Source organism: Gopherus flavomarginatus, chromosome 5 (assembly GCF_025201925.1).
Source record: "Gopherus flavomarginatus isolate rGopFla2 chromosome 5, rGopFla2.mat.asm, whole genome shotgun sequence".
Taxonomy (NCBI): Eukaryota; Metazoa; Chordata; order Testudines; family Testudinidae; genus Gopherus; species Gopherus flavomarginatus.
Window position 1 is genome coordinate 3476497 of NC_066621.1, and position 23001 is coordinate 3499497.

General features: G+C 49.4%; 3 protein-coding genes across 4 annotated transcripts; 1 reads left to right on the top strand and 2 right to left on the bottom strand.

The window, feature by feature from the left end:
* Positions 1 to 261: 261 nt before the first annotated feature.
* On the bottom strand, positions 262 to 4361 carry LOC127052905 (pyrin-like). The gene is made up of 2 exons (XM_050957053.1): positions 3858 to 4361; positions 262 to 571 (listed from the first exon to the last, which is right to left on the bottom strand). The coding sequence occupies exon 1, from the start codon at positions 4122 to 4124 to the stop codon at positions 3861 to 3863; it is 264 nt and encodes an 87-aa protein (XP_050813010.1). The 5' UTR covers positions 4125 to 4361; the 3' UTR covers positions 262 to 571; positions 3858 to 3860.
* A 3219-nt stretch (positions 4362 to 7580) lies between these two features.
* LOC127052865 (uncharacterized) lies at positions 7581 to 9598 on the top strand. The gene is made up of 2 exons (XM_050956991.1): positions 7581 to 7984; positions 8902 to 9598. The coding sequence occupies exons 1-2, from the start codon at positions 7804 to 7806 to the stop codon at positions 9414 to 9416; spliced, it is 696 nt and encodes a 231-aa protein (XP_050812948.1). The 5' UTR covers positions 7581 to 7803; the 3' UTR covers positions 9417 to 9598.
* A 4855-nt stretch (positions 9599 to 14453) lies between these two features.
* Positions 14454 to 20489, bottom strand: LOC127052873 (apoptosis-associated speck-like protein containing a CARD). Of its 2 annotated transcripts, XM_050957007.1 has the most exons (4): positions 20117 to 20489; positions 18561 to 18617; positions 18141 to 18197; positions 14454 to 16925 (listed from the first exon to the last, which is right to left on the bottom strand). In XM_050957007.1, exons 1-4 carry the CDS (start codon positions 20391 to 20393, stop codon positions 16669 to 16671), a joined length of 648 nt encoding a protein of 215 aa, XP_050812964.1. In that variant the 5' UTR covers positions 20394 to 20489; the 3' UTR covers positions 14454 to 16668. The 2 variants fall into 2 exon arrangements, with proteins under 2 accessions (XP_050812964.1, XP_050812965.1); XM_050957008.1 differs by lacking the exon at positions 18141 to 18197.
* Between the last annotated feature and the right edge of the window lie 2512 nt (positions 20490 to 23001).

Genomic DNA, 23001 nt, shown 5'->3' on the forward strand with positions numbered 1-23001 from the left:
ATCCTAGCAAAACAGGAGCCCACATTTCTATTCCCCCCCTACTTGCAATCAACAAAAAGGCTGAGGCACTGAACAGGCCACAGGTGCTGAACTCCCCTTCCCATGACTGATGTCTCTCAAGGGCAGGCCTGAGGTGTGGTGGAGCAGAACTTTTTCCCTGCTGTGCCAAGCTGCACTGTCTCTGGGCGAACACACAGGATTCACTCTCCAGGGTCTGCCTTTCCCCAACGCTAAATGGACCAGAAAAATAACAGCGGTAAGTAACAACTGTAAAAATATCTCTTTATTTGATAAAAAATAGGAATGGTAGAAATCTGTGGTCATCCTCAGCAGGGAAAGACAAAAGCCATAAGACGCCGAGGCAGGAATTGGAGCGAGGCACGAGTGGCAGAGAAAGGTGTCTGCGATGCTTCTGTGACCTTCATCGTTGACCAAGGGCATGTGCTGAGAGACCTAGGTGGGTGTCAGGATCATGAGTTTTCTTGCTGTCTCTGTGTGGCAGGATTTGCAGCTCTTTAGAGGGGAAAGTGCATTTTGTTGTCTGGGATGTTTTCTTTTTTATTAGATTCCCCTGTAGGGAGAATTTGGTAGGAAGTGATTAGCAAAGTATTTTTCTTTGTGCAAATCACAAAGGGTCATAAAGTCATAGAGTTTAAGGCCAGAAGGGCCAATGGACCATATAGCCTGACCTCCTTCTTATCACAGGTCACCAACACCACCCAGCACCCAACAACCGTCACTAGACCAAAGTATTGCAGCCCTCAGGAGACTAAACTATTATGTGCCAGAGGCAGAGAATAGAAGGGACCAAGGTGCTCCAATGCCTGAGGCCCCTCCAATGACAGGGAAATGATTTAAGTGAAATATACCCAAATAATCAGATATATCCAGAACAATCAGTTGCATGCATACAAAACTGGAAATGACTGCTTAGGAAGAAATACTGCAGAAAGGGATCTGGGGGTCATGGTGCATCTCAAGCAAACAAGTCAACAATGTAACATTGTTGGAAAAACAACAACAAAAACCATCATTCTGGGATGTATTAGCAGGAGAGTTGTAAGCAAGACATAAGAAGTAATTCTTCCGCTCTACTCCACGCTGATTAGGCCTCAATTGGAGTATTGTGTCTAGTTCTGGGTGCCACATTTCTGGAAAGAAGTGGACAAACTGGAGAAAGTCTAGGGAAAAGTGACAAAAATGATTAAAGGTCTAGAAAACATGAGTGATGAGGGAAAATTCAAAAAATTGGGTTTCTTTAGTCTGGAGAAGTGAAGACTGGGGCAGGGGAGACACACAATAACTGTTTTCAAGTACGTAAAAGGTTGTTACAAGAAAGAGGGAGAAAAAATGTTCTCATTAACGTCTGAGGATAGGACAAGAGGCAATGGACTTAAACTGCAGCACGGGAGGTTTAGGTTGAACGTTAGCAAAAGGGATGGTCTAGATAATACTTAGTTCTGCCTTGAATTCAGGGGTCTGGACTAGAAGACCTCTCAAGTTCCCTTCCAGTCCTACAATTCTATGATAATCCTGGCAAGTCACTTGCACTCACACACTGCAGAGGAAGGTGAAACTTCCCCCAAGGTTCCTGCCAGTCTGTCCTGGGGGAAAATTCCTTCCCAACTTTCTCTATGGTGATCAGTTAGACCCTGAGCATGTGAGCAAGAACCAGCCAGCCAAGCACTTGAGAGAGAGAATGCCTGATTTCACCTCAGAGCCTGGGCCCATCCCAGTCCATTTTCCACCTCCAGCCTTGGCCATCCCTGATACTTCAGAGGAAAGAGATAAAAAAACCAATAACTCCAGAATACATTGGGATGGGGGGATGTCCCTTCATGACCCCTGCAGGAGACTGTTTGAAACCCTGAAGCATGAGCTTTTGACGAGCAAAAAAAAAAAAAAGTAGGGATCTGTACTGAAGTGCAGCCACCTCTGGGATGGAAAATGGCAGCTGTATACCAAGTACACAGCAACATTACACAGGGATTGCTCATTCGGTCGGAAATACAACCATTTCTGGAGTGAGACTGTTTAACAGCCACATGGCAGTGCTATAGGAAAGAAGTGAAGGAGACGCCTTCACTGCAGGAAGAAACTGCAGGAAGAGTTTAAGAAGTCAGAATGAAAATTCCTGAGCTGGGATCTGACTAGGAGCCTGGGCTTTCAAAAAAGTGTCACAGGATTTTTGTCTGGCCATGAGTGATCAAGGCTTTGATTTTAAATCTCACCACACAAACACATGCAGAAGCAACCAGCCTTTAACACGAAAGGAGTATGGTCTTCAAGAGCGGGTATGTAAATAAACTTTTTGGGGGTCCGTTCAAAAGCATCTGGCGGTCCAGATTTGGCCCGTGGCTCACCTATTTACTACCCTGGCACTAGACGCTTAACTAGGACAACCTCAGTATTTTCTCACCATTTCCAAAACTTCACATGTGAATAACTTTCAGAACTAACAAAGGGCAGGCTTGGAACTGGTACCACCTTGAGGGGAAATGCCCCCATATCCTATTCCCCAACACCCATAGCCACATATCCCCCCTGCCCTGGTGCAGGATCAGAATTGGCACCCCTTAACCGGCAAAAGACCGGTATCTCATTCCCCAACCCCTGTAGCCAGCCAGTCCCCCGTTCAGGGGTTGGATAGGAACTGGCAGCCCCTAAAAGCAAAGATCCCAGATCCCATTGCCTGCTAAGCCAGCCAATACCCCTGATCTGAGATTGGATAGGAGCCAGCACCCCTAAGAGCAAAGACCCCAGATCCCATTGCCTGCTAAGCCAGCCAATACCCCTGATCTGAGATTGGATAGCAGCTGGCAGCCCCTAAGAGCAAAGACCCCAGATCCCATTGCCTGCTAAGCCAGCCAATACCCCTGATCTGAGATTGGATAGCAGCTGGCAGCCCCTAAAAGCAAAGATCCCAGATCCCATTGCCTGCTAAGCCAGCCAATACCCCTGATCTGAGATGGGATAGGAACTGGCAGCCCCTAAAAGCAAAGATCCCAGATCCCATTGCCTGCTAAGCCAGCCAATACCCCTGATCTGAGATTGGATAGGAGCCAGCACCCCTAAGAGCAAAGACCCCAGATCCCATTGCCTGCTAAGCCAGCCAATACCCCTGATCTGAGATTGGATAGCAGCTGGCAGCCCCTAAGAGCAAAGACCCCAGATCCCATTGCCTGCTAAGCCAGCCAATACCCCTGATCTGAGATTGGATAGGAGCCGGCAGCCCCTAAGAGCAAAAACCCCAGATCCCATTGCCTGCTAAGCCAGCCAATACCCCTGATCTGAGATGGGATAGGAGCTGGCAGCCCCTAAGAGCAAAGACCCCAGATCCCATTGCCTGCTAAGCCAGCCAATACCCCTGATCTGAGATTGGATAGGAGCTGGCAGCCCCTAATAGCAAAGACCCCAGATCCCATTGCCTGCTAAGCCAGCCAATACCCCTGATCTGAGATTGGATAGGAGCTGGCAGCCCCTAATAGCAAAGACCCCAGATCCCATTGCCTGCTAAGCCAGCCAATACCCCTGATCTGAGATTGGATAGGAGCTGGCAGCCCCTAAGAGCAAAGACCCCAGATCCCATTGCCTGCTAAGCCAGCCAATACCCCTGATCTGTGATTGGACAGGAGCCGGCACCCCTATAGGGAAAAGATTCTCAGAACCCAGCCAGTTACCCTGCTTTTAGCAGAGCTGCTCCCCGGAGCAGAGATCTGCTTGCCAGCATCGCCCCCCTGAGGCCTTCTTCCTCCGGCCCAGAAATCGAAAGTGAAAGCAGCAAAGCGCTCGCTGAGCCAGAGATGGGCAGAAATTACGGCTCGTTGTGGGCCCACTCCGGAGTCAGATCCCCTCACCTCTTACACTCGCTCCAGCCTGGCAGCCAGTTCCCTCTGGTTGATGTCCTCCAGCACCTGCTTGGCCATCTGTATGGCCCCGGTCTCCAGGTAGTAGCTGATCATCAGGCTGCAGACATCCAGACAGTCTGCCCGCTCCAGCCGACCCCGGGGGATGTTGCTGCAGCCCGAGGGCGGCTGGGCCCGGTTCAGCTTCACTTTGAATTTCTTGAAGTCCATCTCTTCCAGCTCCTCCAGGACATTCTCCAGCCGGTCCCGCGCGCTCATTCCTATTGCAGCGGCAGCCCCCACCGCTTCGAAACTCTCCTTTTTCCTCCTCCCCTGTCTCCTCCCCCCGCCCCTAGCCTGGGAACCAACGCAATGAAATGCAAATGAGTTCCTGGAAACCAGGGCAGGTTGGCTTTCTGCAAGGCGCTCCAGATCCCCGTGGAAATCGCACCACGTGCCTTATCAGGGAAAGCCTCATCAGCCCCTTAGGGACCTGGGGTGGGCTGGAAACTGCCTTTCGCCCTTGCCCTGTCTCTTTCTGACTAGTTAGCCTTGGAAGACTCTGTGAGCTATCCCAGCGCTTTTACCCAGACTGATTTCCTAGGGAAATATAATTTAGGGTTTGATGCTGTTTTTTTTCCTTTGTTTTTTTACCCAGGGGAGCAAAATGTACAGGCACAAGCCAAACGTTTGAAAAGCAGCTCCCTTGGTCAAATATCTTTCCCAGGCTGAGTGGGCCACAGAGATTGAAAATCCATCTGATGGGCACATTCCGGGGGAGGAAAGGGAGAGAGAGAGAGAGAGAGAGAGTATGCATGCGCCCATTCTGCAGGATGCACAGGAGTGTCAGGTATCCAGGGCAGGTTGAAGTGCATGGGCAGGGGAGGGTGTGGGGGTGGAGGTGGAGAAGTCCTCCCTTCTGCTGCCAGGACTGCACCTACTCTGGGTGACCAGATAGTGTGTGTGAAAAATCAGGACAAGGGTAGGGGGTAATAGGCACCTTTATAAGAAAGAGACCCAACTATTGGGACTGTTCCTATAAAATCAGGACATCTGGTCACCCTAGTGGGGACACACTGTGGGACTCGTTCTCCCATAAAAGCTGTACCTTTTAAACTATACTGGTATAGTTACACCCCGCTAGTGTTGGACATGTTTTATCAGTATAAAGGCGATTGTAGTGGTATTGTTTATTCCTGTATGGGAAGGGGAATAAGAGGAATGTATAAGTGCATCCACGCTAGAGGTTGTACCAGGATAACTATTTTTTGTAAAAAATCACCCTCCTAATGGAAACAGCTAGCCCCCTCACCCCCCAAAATCTTTGAGTAGACTAAGCCTCAGGCTTTGTCCATACTATGTCCACTGTAAGGTCTCCCATGTAGCTGCTCTGTGCTGGCAGGAGAGAGCTCTCCCGCCAGCATAATTAAACCACCCCCCGAGTGACGATAGCTACACCAGCATCTCTCACCAACATAGCGCCGTCTGCACTGGCACTTTTGTCAGTGAAACTTTTGTCGGCCGTGTGTTTTTTTCACACCCCTGACCAACAAAAGTTATACCAACATAGCCACCATTCCCAGGGTCCACCAATCTGGTGCTAAAATTTGCGAGAAATAGATAACAACAAGGGGAAACAATTTGAAAAGTTGAATTGTTTTGTATTTGAATCAGAGAGAGAGAATTCTTTGGGGGATTGGGAAGGTGAATGAGGAATGTCTCAGTGACCTGTACTAGCTGTGGTCTGTGTCACAGCTGTTGCTGTCTCTTTCATATACTGGCCACTCTCAACTTGGTTTATCTTATATATGTATAAAATATCAGGATTGGAAGGGACCTCAGGAGATCATTGAGTCTAATCCCCTGGCAGATTTTTGCCCCAGGTCCCTAAATGGTCCCTTCAAGGACTGAGCTCACAACGCTGGATTTAGCAAACCAGTGCTCAAACCACTGAGCTATCATCCACAAAACCTCAAGAACAGCCTTATCTTCTGCAGTTTCCCCTAGATACTAAGCTCACTACACTGGCGTTGATCATTGCAGAGCAGAAAAGCGTAAGGAAGATTTAGGAGAAAGCAGAAAGGAAATATACATAATTAGCAACTGAGAGGAGCCCTCACTAGAACCTTTGGGTATATATTGATCTGAACTGTTATCCATTACTTTGGTATGACTCTGGAGTGACTCCATTTAAGTCAACTGATGTCAGTTATACCAGGGCAAATCTGGAGTGACACTACTGAAGTCATTGATGTCAGTTACACCCTTCAGAATCAAGCCTTAAATCAACTACTTCTCTGCAGTGGATAATTCAATTACATTCTTCTCCCATCTCCCAGATCATTTAGCAGCTTTTTTTACTGGCACTGTGAGTTTGAGTGTTTTCAGAGAAAGGAAGTAAGTATAGGACCCTTGTTGGCAGTGATTAACTTTCCACAGAGATACCTGTGTCCAGAGCACTTTTGCCAGCAAAGCCCAGGGGAAGGAATATATGGAAACACACTAACTAACCCATCCACTATGCCACAAGAATGATTACAGGCTCAGAAAACATGCCTTATGGTGAAGACTCAAGGAACATGTGATAGGGTACACTCCCCTACAGTGGTTCTGAGAGGGCTGAGGTGGGCCAGGTAGGCTCCATTAGCCAATTCAGTAGCAAGATGAGGGAATTATGGGTGGGAGGAAAGCCCTAATTAGGAGGAAGTTCACCTGAGCAGAGGTAGGCAGGGCTAGAATAAACTCAGGAAGTTAGCGACAGTAAAGGCTGGTGGGAGAAGGTCTGTGGTTGCCTTCTGGGTAGTAGAGTGAGAAGGAGGGAAGGCAGGGAAAGAGTAGGTCCCTGGCTCAGCCTGGTGGGAAGGGAATCCTGAAGACAGTGGTAGAGAAGAGAACCTAGTAGGAAGCAGCATTGTAGGAGTGGTGGTTAGTAGCATGGTTGGTGACTGAATCTTGGCTGTGTGTTGTAGGTCCCTGGGCTGGAACCCAGATTAGAGGATGGGCCTAGGTTACCCTCCCTGCCATGGGGGAGTGGCACCAACAGGATAGTGAACTGGAAGACTGCCTGGGCCACTGTCAGAATGACAATGTGTGAGGACTACTGGATGCCACTTGAACAGAAGAAACTTTGATGGACACTACTCTGGAAGGGGGGAATGCTGAGCACCCTCAGGGTGGAGTCATAAAGAGGCAGCAGCAACTTCGGACTGATCCACACTAAGCAGTTAAACCGATTTTAACAGCGTTAAATCGATTTAACGCTGTACCCATCCACACTACAATGCACTTTATATCGATTTAAAGGGCTCTTTAAATTGATTTATGTACTCCTCCCCAACGAGAGGAGTAACGCTAAAATCGATATTAACATATCAATTTAGGGTTAGCATGGCCGCAAATCGAAGTTATTGGCCTCCGGGTGGTATCCCATAGTGCACCACTGGCCGCTCTGGACAGGAATCTGAACTCTAATGCACTGGCCAGGTATACAGGAAAAGCCTCGCGAACTTTTGAATTGCATTTCCTGTTTGGCCAGCGTGGAGCTGTCATCAGCACAGGTGACCACGCAGAGCTCATCAGCACAGGTAACAATGCCGTCGCCTGAGAATCGAAAAAGAGCTCCAGCATGGACCGCACGGGAAGTACTGGATCTGATCGCTATATGGGGAGAGGATTCAGTGCTAACAGAACTCCGTTCAAAAAGACGAAATGAAAAAATATTTGAAAAAATTTCCAAGGCCATGATTGGAAAAGGCCACACTAGGGACTCAGTGCAGTGCAGAGTGAAAGTTAAGGAGCTCAGACAAGCCTACCAGAAAACCAAAGCAGCAAAGGGAAGATCAGGGTCAGGGCCAAAAACATGCCGCTTCTATGCTGAGCTGCATACAATTTTAGGGGGCTGCGCCACCACTACCCCCCCCTTGTCCGTGATTCCGAGGTGGGAGTTATAATCTCAGCCATGGATGAGGATTCAGCGGAAGGGGAAGATGAGGAGGAGGAAGAGGAGGATGAGCTTGCAGAGAGCACACAGCACTCCATTGTCCCCTGCAGTCAGGAGCTTTTTCTCACCCAGACGGAATTCCCCTCCCAGCCCTCCCAAGCCACTAGCCCAGACAGTGAAGCCATGGAAGCAACCTCTGGTGAGTGTACCTTTGTAAATATAAAAAAATGGTTTAAAAGCAAGTGTTTTTTAATGATTGATTTGCCATGAGGGCTTGGGATGCATTCGCAGCCAGTACAGTTATTGGAAAAGTTTGTTAACATGTCTGGGGATGGAGCGGAAATCCTCCAGGGACATCTCCATGAAGCGCTCCTGGAGGTACTCCAAAAGCCTTTGCAGAAGGTTTCTGGGCAAGGCAGCCTTGTTCCGTCCACCGTGGTAGGACACTTTACCACGCCATGCATGTAGCAAGTAATTGGGTATCATTGCATGACAAAGCCTAGCTGCGTATGGTCCCGGTGATTGCTGGCATTCAAGAAACATCCGTTCTTTATCTCGCTCTGTTATCCTCAGCAGAGTGATATCGTTCATGGTAACCTGTTGAAATTAAGGAATTTAAGTAAGAGGACAGAGAGATGGGGGAGGGGAGGAAGGATAGCGCTGAGCTTTTTAGCGTTTGGCCAGCAGGAATCTTCCCAGCTACCAGCCACGCGGTGGGGGCGGGGGGAGAAAGGTGGGTGATTAGCAGTGATCTTCCATGATACCAGCCATGCCGTGAGGGGAGGGGTAAAGCAATTCCTGAGAATTGGATTGGGGAGGGGAGGGGTTGGCGTCTGCTGCTCCTTGTTAACAGGAAAGAAGCAGCAAAGGGAGAAGCTGTGCCTTACCATGACCGCATGCAAGATGAATTGTGATGCCCAGACCTGCATCTGTGTTGATCTGTAATACCAGAGCCGCAGGCACTCAATATTAAAGGTTTCCAAATGCGACCTTGTAGTGAAATCACATGTGCTATGTAAGGTGAATAGTGTTGTTCACTGTGAAAGAGTATAACCATTGTTCAATGAAATGTATCTTTTATAATCCTTCTCTCCCTATTTTCCCCCACTCATGCAGCTGCACATTTTTCAAGCCTCCCTACTCCATCCCGAAGGCTAGCTCAGATAAGGTGGAGGAAGAAGAGGACGCGAGATGAAATGTTCTCAGAAATCATGGCAGTAACCCGCAATGAAAGAGCTCATCTGAGGGAGTGGAAGGACGTGGTAGCAAAGTACAGGAAAGATGCCAGGGAATGTGAGGACAGGAGGGACCAACGTGAGGACAGGAGGGACCAACGTGAGGATAGGAGAGACGCTCGAGATGAGAGGTGTAGGCAGGAAGATCAGCGGCGGCGGGATGCAACGCTGGAGCTGCTGCGTGATCAAACTGACATCCTCCAACGTCTGGTGGATCTTCAGGAGGAGCAGCGGGGTCACAGAGTGCCGCTGCAGCCCCTGTGTCACCACCCTCAGTACTCACCATGTTCCATGTCTTCCTCACCCAGACGTGTAAGAACGCGTGGGGGAAGGCTTTCTGCACCCACCCACTCCACCCCCATGGACAGTCCAACCAAAAGGCTGTCATTACACTGAAATGTGCTTAATGGCCTTTTCCTTCCCTACTATCCTCCTCCCAAACCACTCCCGGGATACCTTGTTAATTAACTTCCTCTTTTTATAATTACATGCTTTTTAAATGAAGGGGAAGGGTAGGTTGCTTACAGGGAATGACTTTTAATAAAGAATACATGCTTTTTAAACAATAGTGACTTTATTTCCTTAAGCAAGCTATAATCGAAGGGAGAGGGTGGGTTGCTTACAGGAGGAGTCAATAAAGGGGGGGAGGTTCATGAAGGGGAAACAAACATAGCAGTCACACCATACCCTGGCCCGTGATGAAACTCGTTTTCAAGGCTTCTCTGATGCGCACCGCTTCCTGGTGAGCTCTTCTAATCGCCCTGGTGTCTGGCTGCGCGTAATCAGCGGCCAGGTGATTTGCCTCAGCCTCCCACCCCGCCATAAAGGTCTCCCCCTTACTCTCACAGAGATTGTGGAGCACACAGCAAGCAGCAATAACAAAGGGGATATTGGTTTGGCTGAGGTCTGAGCGAGTCAGTAATGTGCGCCAGTACGCCTTTAAACGGCCAAATGCACATTCTACCACCATTCTGCACTTGCTCAGCCTGTAGTTGAATAGCTCCTGACCACTGTCCAGGCTGCCTGTGTATGGCTTCATGAGCCATGGCATCAAGGGGTAGGCTGGGTCCCCCAGGATAACTACAGGCATTTCAACAGCCCCAACTGTTATTTTCTGGTCCGGGAAGTAAGTCCCTTGCTGCAGCCGTTTAAACAGAACAGTGCTTCTGAAGACGCGAGCGTCATGAACCCTTCCTGGCCATCCCACGTGGATGTTGGTGAAACGTCCCTTGTGATCCACCAGTGCTTGCAGCACCATTGAAAAGTACCCCTTGTGGTTTATGTACTGGGTGCCCTGGTGCTCCAGTGCCAAGACAGGGATATGGGTTCCATCTATGGCCCCCCCACAGTTAGGGAATCCCATTGCAGCAAAGCCATCCACTATGACCTGCACGTTTCCCAGAGTCACAACCTTTCGTAGCAGCAGCTTAATGATTGCTTTGGCTACTTGCATCACAGCAGCCCCCACAGTAGATTTTCCTACTCCAAATTGATTCCCGACTGACTGGTAGCTGTCTGGCGTTGCAAGCTTCCAGAGGGCTATTGCCACTCGCTTCTCCACTGTGAGGGCTGCTCTCATCTTGGTATTATGGCATTTCAGAGCAGGGGAAAGCAAGTCACAAAGTTCAAAGAAAGTGCTCTTACGCATGCGAAAGTTTCGCAGCCACTGCGAATCATCCCACACCTGCAAAACTATGCGATCCCACCAGTCTGTGCTTGTTTCCCGGGCCCAAAATCGGGGTTCAATGGGTAGAACCTCCCCCATTACCAGCAGGAGCTCCAAAGCGCAGGGGCCCGCGGTTAGGGAGAAATCAGTGTCCATGTCCTCATCACTCTCGTCGCCGCGCTGCCGTAGCTGCCTCCTCCTCGCCTGCCTTTGCAGTTCATGGTTCAGCATAGACTGCAGGAGAATGCGTGAGGTGTTTACAACGTCCACGATTGCGCTATTGATCTGAGCAGGGTCCATGCTTGCCGTGCTATGGCGTTTGCTTTCAGTTCACCCAGGAAAAAAGGCGTGAAATGGTTGTCTGCTGCTTTCAGGAAGGGAGGGGTGAGGCTGTACCCAGAACCACCCGCGACAATGATTTTTGCCCCATCAGGCACTGGGATCTCAACCCAGAATTCCAAGGGGCACGGGAGACTGCGGGAACTATGGGATAGGTACGGAATAGCTACCCACAGTGCAACGCTCCAGAAATCGATGCTAGCCTTGGACCATGGACGCACACCGCCAAATTAATGTACCTAGTGTGGCCGCACGCAGTCGACTTTATAATATCTGTTTTATAAAACTGGTTTATGTTAATTCGAAATTACCCTGTAGTGTAGACGTACCCTTCTACAGCAAGAGGCGGGGCTGCAGACAGAGTAATGGTGTGAAACTGCAGGAAGGGGCATTGGCCTTGCAGAGCTAATCCCCAGAGCGACCAGTAAGAGACATTATCCTGTGGTGAGTAGAGCACCCTACCACGGAGCCTAATCTAGTTATCTTAACAAAGAGAGGGCTAAAGGGTGACTTGTCACAGTCTGTAAGTTACTAGATTGGAAGGGGGGTGGGGATGACAAATGAGCTCTTCAGTTTGGTGGACAAAGGTAAAATATGGCTGGAATTTGAAAGTAGACAAATTCAGACTGGAAATAAAGTGTTCGTTTTTAACAGTGAGGATGACTAACCATTGAAACAACTTGCCAAGGGTCACGGTGGATTCTCCATTGCAGGCCATTTTAAAATCAAAATGGGACATTTCTCTAGAAGGTCTGCTCTGGGTGAAACAGGAATTTATTTTAAGGAGGTTGTATGGTTTGTGTTATAGATGAGTTCTGACTAGATGATCACAGTGGTTCCTTCTGGCCTGGGAATCTGAGACATTAAATACAGCAAAGGGAGGTTCCAGGGAGAGATTACAGAGAGGTAGCAGGATCAGACTCTGGAGGGGGTAGCATTCAGAACTGGGTCAAGAGAATTTTTTGGGATGTGAGAAACAGCCTGGGATATTTTTACCCATCGAAAGATGTAGATTCTTAAATGTAGAATGTCAAGGTCTGCTGTTAAAGTCGAAATGTCTGATAGTAGAAAGGTGGCTTATAAATTTAGAGCCATGGGTTAGAACTTGTTCTAGAGTTAGAAGTGTAAAGTGGCAGTTTCTAAATTTCTCTCTCCCTGCTTCTTTTTCTCTTGTTCTGATCTCATTCTTCCTCTGTTTCTCTCACTTTGTCTCTATACCCTGATCTCTTTCCCCTCCCAATCCCACTTTACGCAGCCTATGCCCAGTGGAACCAGACCTGCCCATCATGACTCCTTTGCGCTGTGTTGTTCTATTATTTGGTTTATCTGGAAGCTTTTGGTGCCTGAGCAGAGGAAGGATCTGTGGCTTGCAGCTATAGGCGTAATTTGACTTCTGTATTTGAGGGAGCTCCAGTGAGGCCAATAGGTCATTCATGAGGGTCAGATTCCATGTACGCCCACAGGGGCACCTTTTCAGATTTTTTTTTTTTTTTGAGTGGGGGGGCAACTTAGGCAACTGAAAACTCTAGGGTTGTGTGTTTTGTTTTGTTTGCAGATAATACCTTAGAAATTATCTGACAGGAGCACTGTATCTAATTCTTATATCAAGAAAGAAATTTAAATAAATATTGGACTCACTCAGCTCTAATACTAACATGTTCTGACATCTTGTGGCAAGTCACTTAAGAGACACTGGTTAGATTTAGAATTGTAATGTCTATTCTTACTCAGATCTTCTTACTAAAGTCAGAAGGGACCATCGTGATCCATCTTTGTAGTCTGACCTCCTACAAGTTACAGGCCAAAGAACCTCACCCACTTGCCCCTGTAATAGACCCCCTAACCTCTCGCTGAGTTGGTGAAAACTGTGGGCAGGTCTCCACTCTTCTGTGGTGCTTTGATGAAGATGCTCTAAGCCTACGGGAGACAGCTTTCCTGTTGGCTTAGTTTATTCCACTTCTGCGACTGTCAACATGGGGAGGCTAAGGTATGTGGGTTTTTCACAACCCTCAGCAATGTAGGTATGCAAAGTATGTCTGTGGTGTAGACCTGGCTAGAGTCTGCACTACAAGCTAGGGATGTGATTCCCAGCTTGCACTGACACACACTAGCTCTCCTCAAGCTAGCGTGAGACTAGATGGCAGTGCAGTATGGGCGGCAGCAGCAGCGCAGGCAGGGCTTAGCCGTGCTATGTGAGTACCAATGGGGTTCAGGTGGGTTTGTACTCAGAACAGCTGAGCGATGCCTAAGCTGCCATGGCTACACTATTTATACTCCTGCTCGCTTGATGAGAACTAGTGCTAGGGTGTGTATGCCAGCTGGGAATCACCCCCCTAGCTCAGGGTGTCGATATTGCCTCTGAGTGCCTAGGCGAATGACTCGACCTGAAAGACGTCATATCTGCAAGCTGTTGGGCCACAGTGAGCCTAGCCAAAGGCCACGTGTGTGAAGCTGTGTATCATTCCCTCCCCGTTCCTATAGATGCCACCATGTGGCTCAGACCTGGATGGAGACTAGGAGGCTCAAGGGTTCTTCCCTGGGATATAACCACTCAGTACAGTTTTCTGCCCTGGAAAAGATTTTAAGACCTTTCGGGGAGGGATTTTATGCAGCATGTTTGTACTACACTCTATTATCGGGCTCTCCCTGTGGGGGAAGGGACACGGGTGGGGGAGTCCTGGCTGGGGCATCTTCCCCTATCAGGTGTGGCTCTTGCTGCTCCACCTGTGGAGGAGAGAGGTTAGGAGCCACAGAAACAAGCCCTCCCAGAAACCACTTCCACCCGCTGTTCCCATTTCATTTTCCTGTCTGGTGACAAGTACTGGGGGGGGGTCTGTATCCACAAAAACAAGGAGTCCGGTGGCACTTTAAAGACTAAGGGATTTATTTGGGCATAAGCTTTTGTGGGTAAAAGACCTCACTTCTTCAGATGCATGGAGTGAAAGTTACTCCACGCATCTGAAGAAGTGAGGTCTTTTACCTACAAAAGCTTATGCCCAAATAAATCTGTTAGTCTGTAAGGTGCCACTGGACTCCTTGCTGTCTGGTGAGCTTTTGTTTCAAGCCTGAAGGGGGAGCTCTCTTTCTGCTTTGTGCAGAGGAAGGGAAGCTGAGGGTCTCCATGCTACCCATTGCTTTAACCCCTGATCTCCCTCCCCCCCGCAGGTCACTCATTCATCCATGGCATGTGCTGTTCATCCATGCACTCTCTGAACCAGGCCACTCATCCAGGCCACCCAGACCATCCATCCTCAATCCATGCCACCAAACCGGTCTGTCCATGCCAGCCAACTAATTCATCCACCAACCACCCATGCCATCTGTCCTCCTCAACCATCCTTCTAATCCATGCTCCTATTCATCCATCTCCACTATCCTCCCACCTACAGGCAGTTTGAATAAAAAACAGAGCAGACAGTACATCATCCTTCTCAGACTGGGCGGCACTTCTAGCTTTATTTGTGGACATGTTTCTGGTTTTCCATTTTATAACAAAATACAAATTTATATATATCTATTTTAAAAAATATATAGTTTGGACAAAATCACCTTTAACCTTGTTACAAGGAAGAGGGCAAAAAATTATTCTCCTTAAACTTTTGAGGATATGACAAAGCAATGGGCTTAAATTGCAGCAAGGGAGGTTTAGGTTGGACATTAGGAAAAACTGCCCAACCATCAGGGTGGTTGGGCACTGGAATAAATTGCCCAGGGAGGTTGTCTAACCTGCTCTTAAAAGTCTCCGATGATGGAGATTTTACAAACACCTGTCAGGGATGGTCTAATTAGTCCTGCCATGAGTGCAGGGGACTGGACTTGGTGACCTCTTGAGGTCTCTTCCAATCCTATGATTGTAATTCTGCTTCCCCCCCACCTCCCAAAATAAAAACAAAACTACCTCATCAAAAAACAGGCCTTGAGTTCTTGGTAGCTGGTGAGGAAATAGTAAGACGAAGTTAGAGGCTTGGCAGGAATTCTGAGGTTGAATTTGGTCCGGCACAGTGATCCTTTAGGAGGGTATTTTAATGAGATCTTCTTGTAGAAAAAGTCTGACGCTGTGGGCACACTGCAGCTGATGCTGGTATAAGTTATGTCACTGAGGGGTGTGCATAAACCACCCCCGTGAGTGATGTAAGTTGCACTGATCTAAGTGCTGGTGTGGACAGCGCTAGGCCGGCAGGAGAAGCTACTGCTGCTCGTAGGGGCTGGAGTAATTAAGTTGACGGGAGAGCTCTCTTCCATCCGCTTAGTGTCAGTGCTACAGCGGTGCAGCTGCAAGCTCCGTAATGTAGCCACAGCCAAAGTGTCTGTGGTGAGATGCAGGGGTGGGCGCTAAAGGAACGTGTGGCAGTGCATGATGTCCGGGAGGCTGGCGCGAGTTCCAGCAGTTGTAGATACTAGGACAGTGGTGCGCAAACTTTTCCAGTTGCATCCTCTACCCCTTATTAATGGAATTGTGTCCCCGCCCCCGTTACAGCACAGCCAAGGCTTCCTCTGCTGCGAGCTGCTTCTGTCTTGCAACCAGGCTGCCCTGCTAGAGCAGGGCCAATACCTGCCCCTCTCCACTCAGGTTTTCAGCGTTGGGGAAGGCGCCTGTGAGTCTCTGGGAGAAGATCCAGTGCTGGAAGTGGAGGCTGCTAGGGGTGGAAATTGGCACAGCACACTGACTCTCAGGCTGGGTGGCCTGCTGAGATGAGTCAGGGGCTGGAGGTGACATCAGTCACTTGACGTCAACACTCACCTTCCTGCATGTTCCTCTGTGCCCCCCTAGAGAAGTTTGCCCCGCTGTTTGCGCACTCCTGTGCTACAGTACAACTCCCCCCATTGTCCACATAGCCTCACACCATTTGTCGTAAGATGTTGGTTTCACTACGGTGTCCAGTTTTCATAAAATCCAGCACCTATAACCCACCCCAGAGGCGGCTGCATTTGAAGTATAGATGAGTGATCCCTGTGCGGCGTTGCTATGCGTCTGTTATCTACTACCATGCTGCACCCCAGAGGTGGGTGCACTGGGTGAGCAATGCTGAGCGGTACCCCCATTTCAGAGCTTGGCAAGCAATCCTTGTGCAGCCTTTCAGCACCTTAGAGCTCTGCTCCATTCTCTTACTGGGATCCCATCCATCATGGACTTACCCTAAAGCCAGTAAGGGATGTCTACACTGCAATTAAAAACTCACGGTTGGCCCATGTCAGATGACTCAGGCTCAGGCTAAGAGGCTGTTTAATTGTGTTTGTAGATGTTGTTGTTTTAGCTCAGGCTGGAGCCTGAGTTCTGGGATCCCATGAGGAGGGAGGGTCCCAGAGCCCAGGCTCCAGCCTAAACCCACACATCTATACTGCAATTAAACCGCTCCTTAGCCTGAGCCTCGTTAGCCTATATCAGCTGCCACGGGCCATCTGCAGCGGTGTTTAGTTGCAGTGTAGACAGTCCTTAGCGACCTCCTCACTGCTGCATCACATCACAGGCTCCCCCATTCAACCCCCGAAGGGAGCGCTGGAAAGAGGTTTTTTACCCTGAAACAATGTTTACAGAGGGGTGAAAGCACCACCCTGCCCAGAAAGCCATGTGGAATCTGGAGCTAGGGTTGCATGCACCTGGAATGGCTGCATGTTCACAAGGAATGTAACTTCTTGGTTGTCTTAATTTCCCTCAAGGTCTTCAATGAGGAACCTATTCTTGTCTTTCAGTGCCTCATAGAACTGGTCCTTGCACTTTTTATTCCAGCTTGGCATTAGCTGATACAGCTTCCGCATTTTCTCCTGGCTGGTGCTCCCAGATCGAATGGTCTGGTACTGCTCGTTGTCCAGAACAGTCCCATGAAGAAGGTCCAGAATGGGCTCCACAGGGGTGGTACGTTCAATCAGCTGCACTCGGTATCGATCGACAAAATGCTCCTCTGGAGAGACCACAAACAAAAGTAACGAATAGATATTTGCAAACATACTATTTCATAATTCCAACCAGTACTGAAATACAGCAGACTGGGGCGAGGGGCAGGCATGGCAGATAGTTAACAGCTACACAACACAGTGGTTTCACTATGGTGTCCAGTTTTCATAAAATCCAGCACCTGTACTTTGAATGCCATGCCCCTGGGTGGGTTGGCAGTAGCAGGCACTGAATCTGGGACTTCTTGATCTTAAAGCATTTGGTACCTGAGCTGAAAAACCCACCTCTTAGTCAAGGCTATAACAGACTCATTAGCCTCCATCTGTGGCCCAGCCACCACTGGCAGGGCAGAGAGCACCACACTCAGTGGATCACAGTTGCAGCTGCATCTGGGATGAGGCACAGTAGCTGCTTGACAGCTACACAGCCATGCTGCACAAGAATCACTCGCCCAGTCCTGAATTGCAGCTGCTTCTGGCCTAGGGTCCATCAGCTGTTTAAATGGCAGGGGGCATTTAGGAAAAGCAGACTGCAGTCACCTGGGGTAGGATTTTACCAGGACCCCAAAATGTATGCCTCAATTTATAGAAAGAGCCCAGGAGGTGGGGCGGGGTTAAAGGCCACAAGTAAGCAAAGCTTTGGTGTGGTGCCTCCTAGAGCTGACCCAAGGTGAGAAGACCCTGCTCCCTGCAGTGCAGCAACCCCTTATGCCACCTTGGAGCAGTGAGTGGAGGGCACATCCTACTGAGCCCCCATTAGCACTGGGGTCAGCACTGACACAAAGGGACAGTTGTCCTGAGTGAACACAGCACCTCCTAGTGCCATGCAGGGTTTGTGAGACACTATTTCTGAGCGGAAAGCGCCCCCTACTGAACTCTCTCTCTCTCTGTAGCAAAGCACCCTAGCACCACACTGGGGCATTGGGGTCAGCTCTGACAGAGGAGAGAGCATCCCCTACTGAGCCCCCTGACCCACTGCCTGCAGCACAGCACAGCACCCCCTAGTGCCACACTAGAGTGGCTGGTGGTGGCAGAGCTGGGCTCTGGATGGCTTGGCGGTTGGCAGGCAGGGTGGAAGGTTGGTCCTAGGATCTGGGATGTAGCTCTGGTTGGGGAGGCAGATTGCAGGAGGGTCAGGTCACTCTGTGGTGAGATCACACTTCCTAAGACCCCTTGGACTGCCTGGGGAGTGAAAAAGAGCCTGTGGGTGCTTACAGACTCACCTTCCTTTCCTGTTGCACTGTCGGATGGCCCTGGCTTCTGCCCCTTGCCACCAGAACCTGCAGGATTGAGAGGGATAGTCAGTGAGTGTCTGAATCACCCACATTGTTCTCTAGCACCTCACTGGGGCATTGGGGTCAGCTCTGACAGAGGAGAGCATCCCCTACTGAACCCCCAGACCCACTCCCTGCTGCACAGCACCCCTAGTGCCACACTAGAGTGGCTGGAGGTGGCAGAGCTGGGCTCTGGATGGCTTGGCGGTTGGCAGGCAGGGTGGAAGGTTGGTCCCAGGTGCTGGGAGGTAGCTCTGGTTGGGGAGGCAGATTGCAGGAGGGTCAGGTCACTCTGTAGTGAGATCACACTTCCTAACACCCCTTGGACTGCCTGGGGATGAAAGAGCCCTCGGGTGCTTATGGACTCACCTTCCTTTCCTGTGGCACTGTCGGATGGCTCTGGCTGCTGCCCGTTGCCCCCGGATCCTGCAGGATTGAGAGGGATAGTCAGTGAGTGTCTGAGTCACCCACATTGTTCTCTAGCACCTCACTGAGGCATTGGGGTCAGCACTGGCTGCTAGGGGAGAGTGTCCCCTGCTGAGCCCTCCCTCCCCAAGAGACAGACACACAGACTAGAACTGACACTGAATGAGAGTGACCGAGAAGCGGAGAGGGATCCAGTGAGAAATAGACACTTCTGCTTAGACCGGGTAAAGCTCCTCTTTCGAACTAACTTCCTGCATGTAAGTAGGAGAGAGCTCGAGATTAACGGCTGTGTTGGAGTTTGTGCTACTGCGGCTTCACTGCTGTCACTACTTGAGCGAGCTAGATTAAAACTCTCTCAGGTACGTCTACACATGCTGCAATTACACTCCCCCTGACTGCAGTGCAGATAGACCCACAGAAACCCAGCCAGATATGGAGGAGAGTGAGGGACACACAGAGCCCAAAAAGAATCCAGGGAAACTGAGAATAAGACAGATTGACAGGTTCAGCTCTTCAGTTGGGATCAGAGTTAAACTTTTAACGCAGCAGGAAATGAGGAATTTATATTTCACAGCATTCCCCTGCCTCTTGCCATTTTTTTCTACCCATCTGCTTTTAATGGCAGCAATATAAAAGTGTGTTCTCTCTTTTTCAGTCTGAGTCGGGGGCATTTGGACTGAGTCCTTTGTATTCCCTACAATGTTATGCGCAGCCCAATTAATAAGCAAATTGGGGCCAGATCCTCAGTTGGCGCTACACCACTTTATACCATGGAGCTATGCTGAATTACTCCAGCTGAGAATCTGGCCCTAGACTGCTAAACAAGAGGCACTGTGGGCCAGTTTCTCTGCTGGGGTAAATTGCTGCGGCTCCAGTGAAGTTTGCCCTCTTGCACAGGACAAGGAAGGGAAATCGGCCTCAAAGCTGACAAACTGCAGAACCTTCCAGCAAGTTCAGGCAGGGACCTGGAAGTGGCTGTGGTTGAAAGTGAAAGCAAATTTCAAGCACTCAGAAGAAAGAAACAATTTTTAAAAGATACAAAAAATGGAAGATTTGTTTAACCCCCCCCCCCCCCCGCCCTTAACTCCGCGAGATTAGTTGTGGAGAGAAAGGAGCTGGCCAGCTAATGCTTGGACAACAGACTTTCAAACTAGAAATCTGGTCTCTTGTGAGCATGCATGTGTGTGACTCCTGTGGAAAGGGTGGGCTGGGCCTCGAGGTGTGTGTGTTCAGGAATGGGAATGTTAGACACCGAGAGAACAGATGCAGTACTCAGGAAGAGAGAGCAAAGAGCGATGCAGTCAGTGGCAGAAGAGAGAGTAGAGATCATCCTGCAAACTAGTGTCTGTCTTTTCCTCGCTGGCCTCCTGCACATGAAGGAGGGAGGGCTCAGGGACACCTCCCTAATAATACTGCGCTCTTCTGCAGAGCTTATCCACTGATCTCAAAGCACTTCCCGAAGGCGCTCGGTATCCTTATCTCCCTGCCCCGAGCCTTACCAGTCCCTGCTGCCCTGCGGAGTCTGGCTGCCAGCTCCCTCTCATTGATGTGTGTCAGGACCTCCACTGTCACCTCCACAGCATACTCCTCCCGATAGAAGCTGATCAGCTTGTCGCACACATCCACGGCATCAGCTTTTTCCAGCTGTCCCCGGGGGATGTTGCCGTATCCCTCCCTCACTGGGAACGCGTTCAGTTTGGTCTTGAACTTCTTAAACTGGTCCTGCCCCAGCTCTTCTAGGGTGTCCACGAGGTGATCCCGCACCGTCTTCCCCATCCTGCCTCCTCAGCAGCTGAGCAAAACTGCCCGGGGCAGGGACAGAGCTGGGGAGCAGCTCTTTGCCCTGAGAAGCGATTGGTGCTCAGAAGTGGGGCGGGCCTCCGGCTGCCAGGTCCGCTTGCTAAAAATGCTGCTGGCTCCTCCTCTGCTTCGTCCTCGTTTCCTGGGAAAGGTTTTTTCCCCCATGATGCTGCTCTAAACAAAGTAACAACAAAACCCACCCGCTTCCTGGCTGTAACAGATACAGGCAAAATCTAAACTCCGGTGCATCTGAGATCCCCTGTTAGCGTGAGAAGAGGGTTCTGCATTTGTAAAGCCTGTTACCAGCCCCCTTCAGCAGAGCCCTGCCTGTGCTGCTATTTGACAGAGGGAGGAAAAGTTGAAAGAACTGGGAGTGTTTAGCCCAGAGAAGACTGAAGGGGAACATAACAATTTTCAGATATGTAAGGGTTGTTGTTAAGAGCCTGGTAATCATTTGTTCTCCGTGTCCACTAGAAGAAATTGGCTTCGTTTGCAGGAAGGGAGTTTCAGGTTTGATATCAGGAAAAAAAATTTAAATTCTAAGGGTAGTTAAGCACTGGACGAGGTTATGTGGGGAAGTTGTAGAGTCCCCAACCCTGGAGGTTTTTAAGAACAGGTTAGACAAATAGGGGTGGTCTAGACGCTAGGGTTACTTGGTCCTGCCTCTGCACAGGAGTGTGTTTGTGTGTGTGTGTGTGTGTGTGTGTGTTTGGGGGTGTGGGGGAAACTCTGACCTCTTGAGGTCCCTTCCAGCCCTACATTACTGTGGTTCTATGATTTCACTTTGAAACGTTTGGATTTTTTGGTTCAAAACAACTTTAGTTTTTTTTTATTGTTGTTTTTGATTTTTAAAAATGGTTGAAGCTGAAATGAAACATTTCAATGTTGTCAACACACGTTTCACTTGACCCAATATGATTTTTTTTCAACGTTTCAGTTTGCCAAAAATTTCACTTTTGGTTTGACCTGAATTTTTCCCTCCCAATTTTTTCAGGATTACCAGTGAGCTGAAAAATCCATTATTGGCCCAGTTACAGACATAATAAAAGATTGTGGATGGAAAAACAAAGGCAAATAAAATACAGAACGAAGAAAATAAAGAGGAAAAAGAATGAATAAATCATAAAGTCTCAAAATAAAACTTCCCCAAAGCAAAACAAGCAAATACCCGCTCCTGTACGCTGGATATGTCTACTTTTTGAGCTCGGGGTGTGATTCCCAGCTTGAGGAGACCCACCATAAGCGACCAGGGTGTTGGCAGTCTGGCCTAGCAGTCAGAGCTGGCTGAGGTCTGCCCACCAGGTACAGGAGTGGCCAGGCAGGAGTTGGAGTAATGGCAAGGCCAGGGTCCCATAAACAAGAGTCGGGGTCAGTCAGGCTGGGGTCAGCTACTGGAGATCAGAGGTAGTACCAGGTTAGACCTGAGAGGCAGGAATCCGGGACAGAGTCAGGCGGGAGTCAGAGACCGGAGATCCTGAGATGAGGAGTCTGGCAGTGCAGCAGGCTGAAGTCTGTGTGGTTGCCCAGACAACTTCCTAGGGCAACCTCTGGGATTAAGTAGGAGCACTTGGCCCACCAGAGGACCTCAGGGTACTGCCACTCTGGGTTTCTGGGCAGGACTTCCTGCAGTGTCTACTCCCCACAGCTCTCCAGCTGTGGCTCTGCAGACCTGAGTTCTAGTCCCTGGATCCTTATATTTACCCCTCTACATGTACCTTCAGAGGCACCCCTCCTCTGGGGGGTGCCAGGCTGGGTTTAGTTGGGTGATTCTGCTGAAACTTTTCTACCAGGTCTGGGGCATGGAGATTTGTAGCAGGTTCCCAGGAGGTTTCTTTAAAACCATAGCCCTGCCAGTTGACTAGGCAGTCTCCCCTTCTGCCTTTTAGTGTCAAGGATTGCGTGGACTATATATTTCTCATGTCCTTGGATCTGGACTGGCAGAGGCGGGAAACAGGTCCTCTGTATAAGGCTTCAGGAGGGATACGTGGAAAACAGGCTGTACTTTAAGAGATTGAGGGAGCTGCAATTTGAAGGCGACATGGTTGATTTGCTGACAGATCCAGCAGGGTCCGAGAAACTGGTGGCCTGGCTTGCGGGATGGTCTGTTCATACGGAGGTGTTTTGTGGCATGCCAAACTGTTTGGCCTATTGTGAAAGCTGGGCCTCCCTGGTGTTGACAGTCTGTGTGTCACTTATAGTCCTTTTTCATGTCTTTTGAGGTGGTCCTTAAGTTTCTCCTAGATATGGTGAATTTGCTGGACACAGTCAGCAGTTGTTGAGTTCAGGGAGGCTGCTGGCAAAGCAGGGTGGAAGTGAGGGTGGAACCATACCTGGCAAAGAAGGAACTCTGCCCTGTGTGCAGGTGTGGTCGCCATTTTTATAAGAGAACTCAGCATACAAAAGGAGGGAGAACCAGTTGATTTGATGGTAGTTGATCAAGCACCTCAGGTATTGCTCTATTATTTGGTTCACCCTCTCCGTCTGCCCACCTGTCTGGGGATGATATGCAGAGGGGGTAAAAGCATTAATGTCCATTAGCTGGAGTGTTTAGTGCCAGAAGTGTAAGACAAAGTGTGGGCCTCGG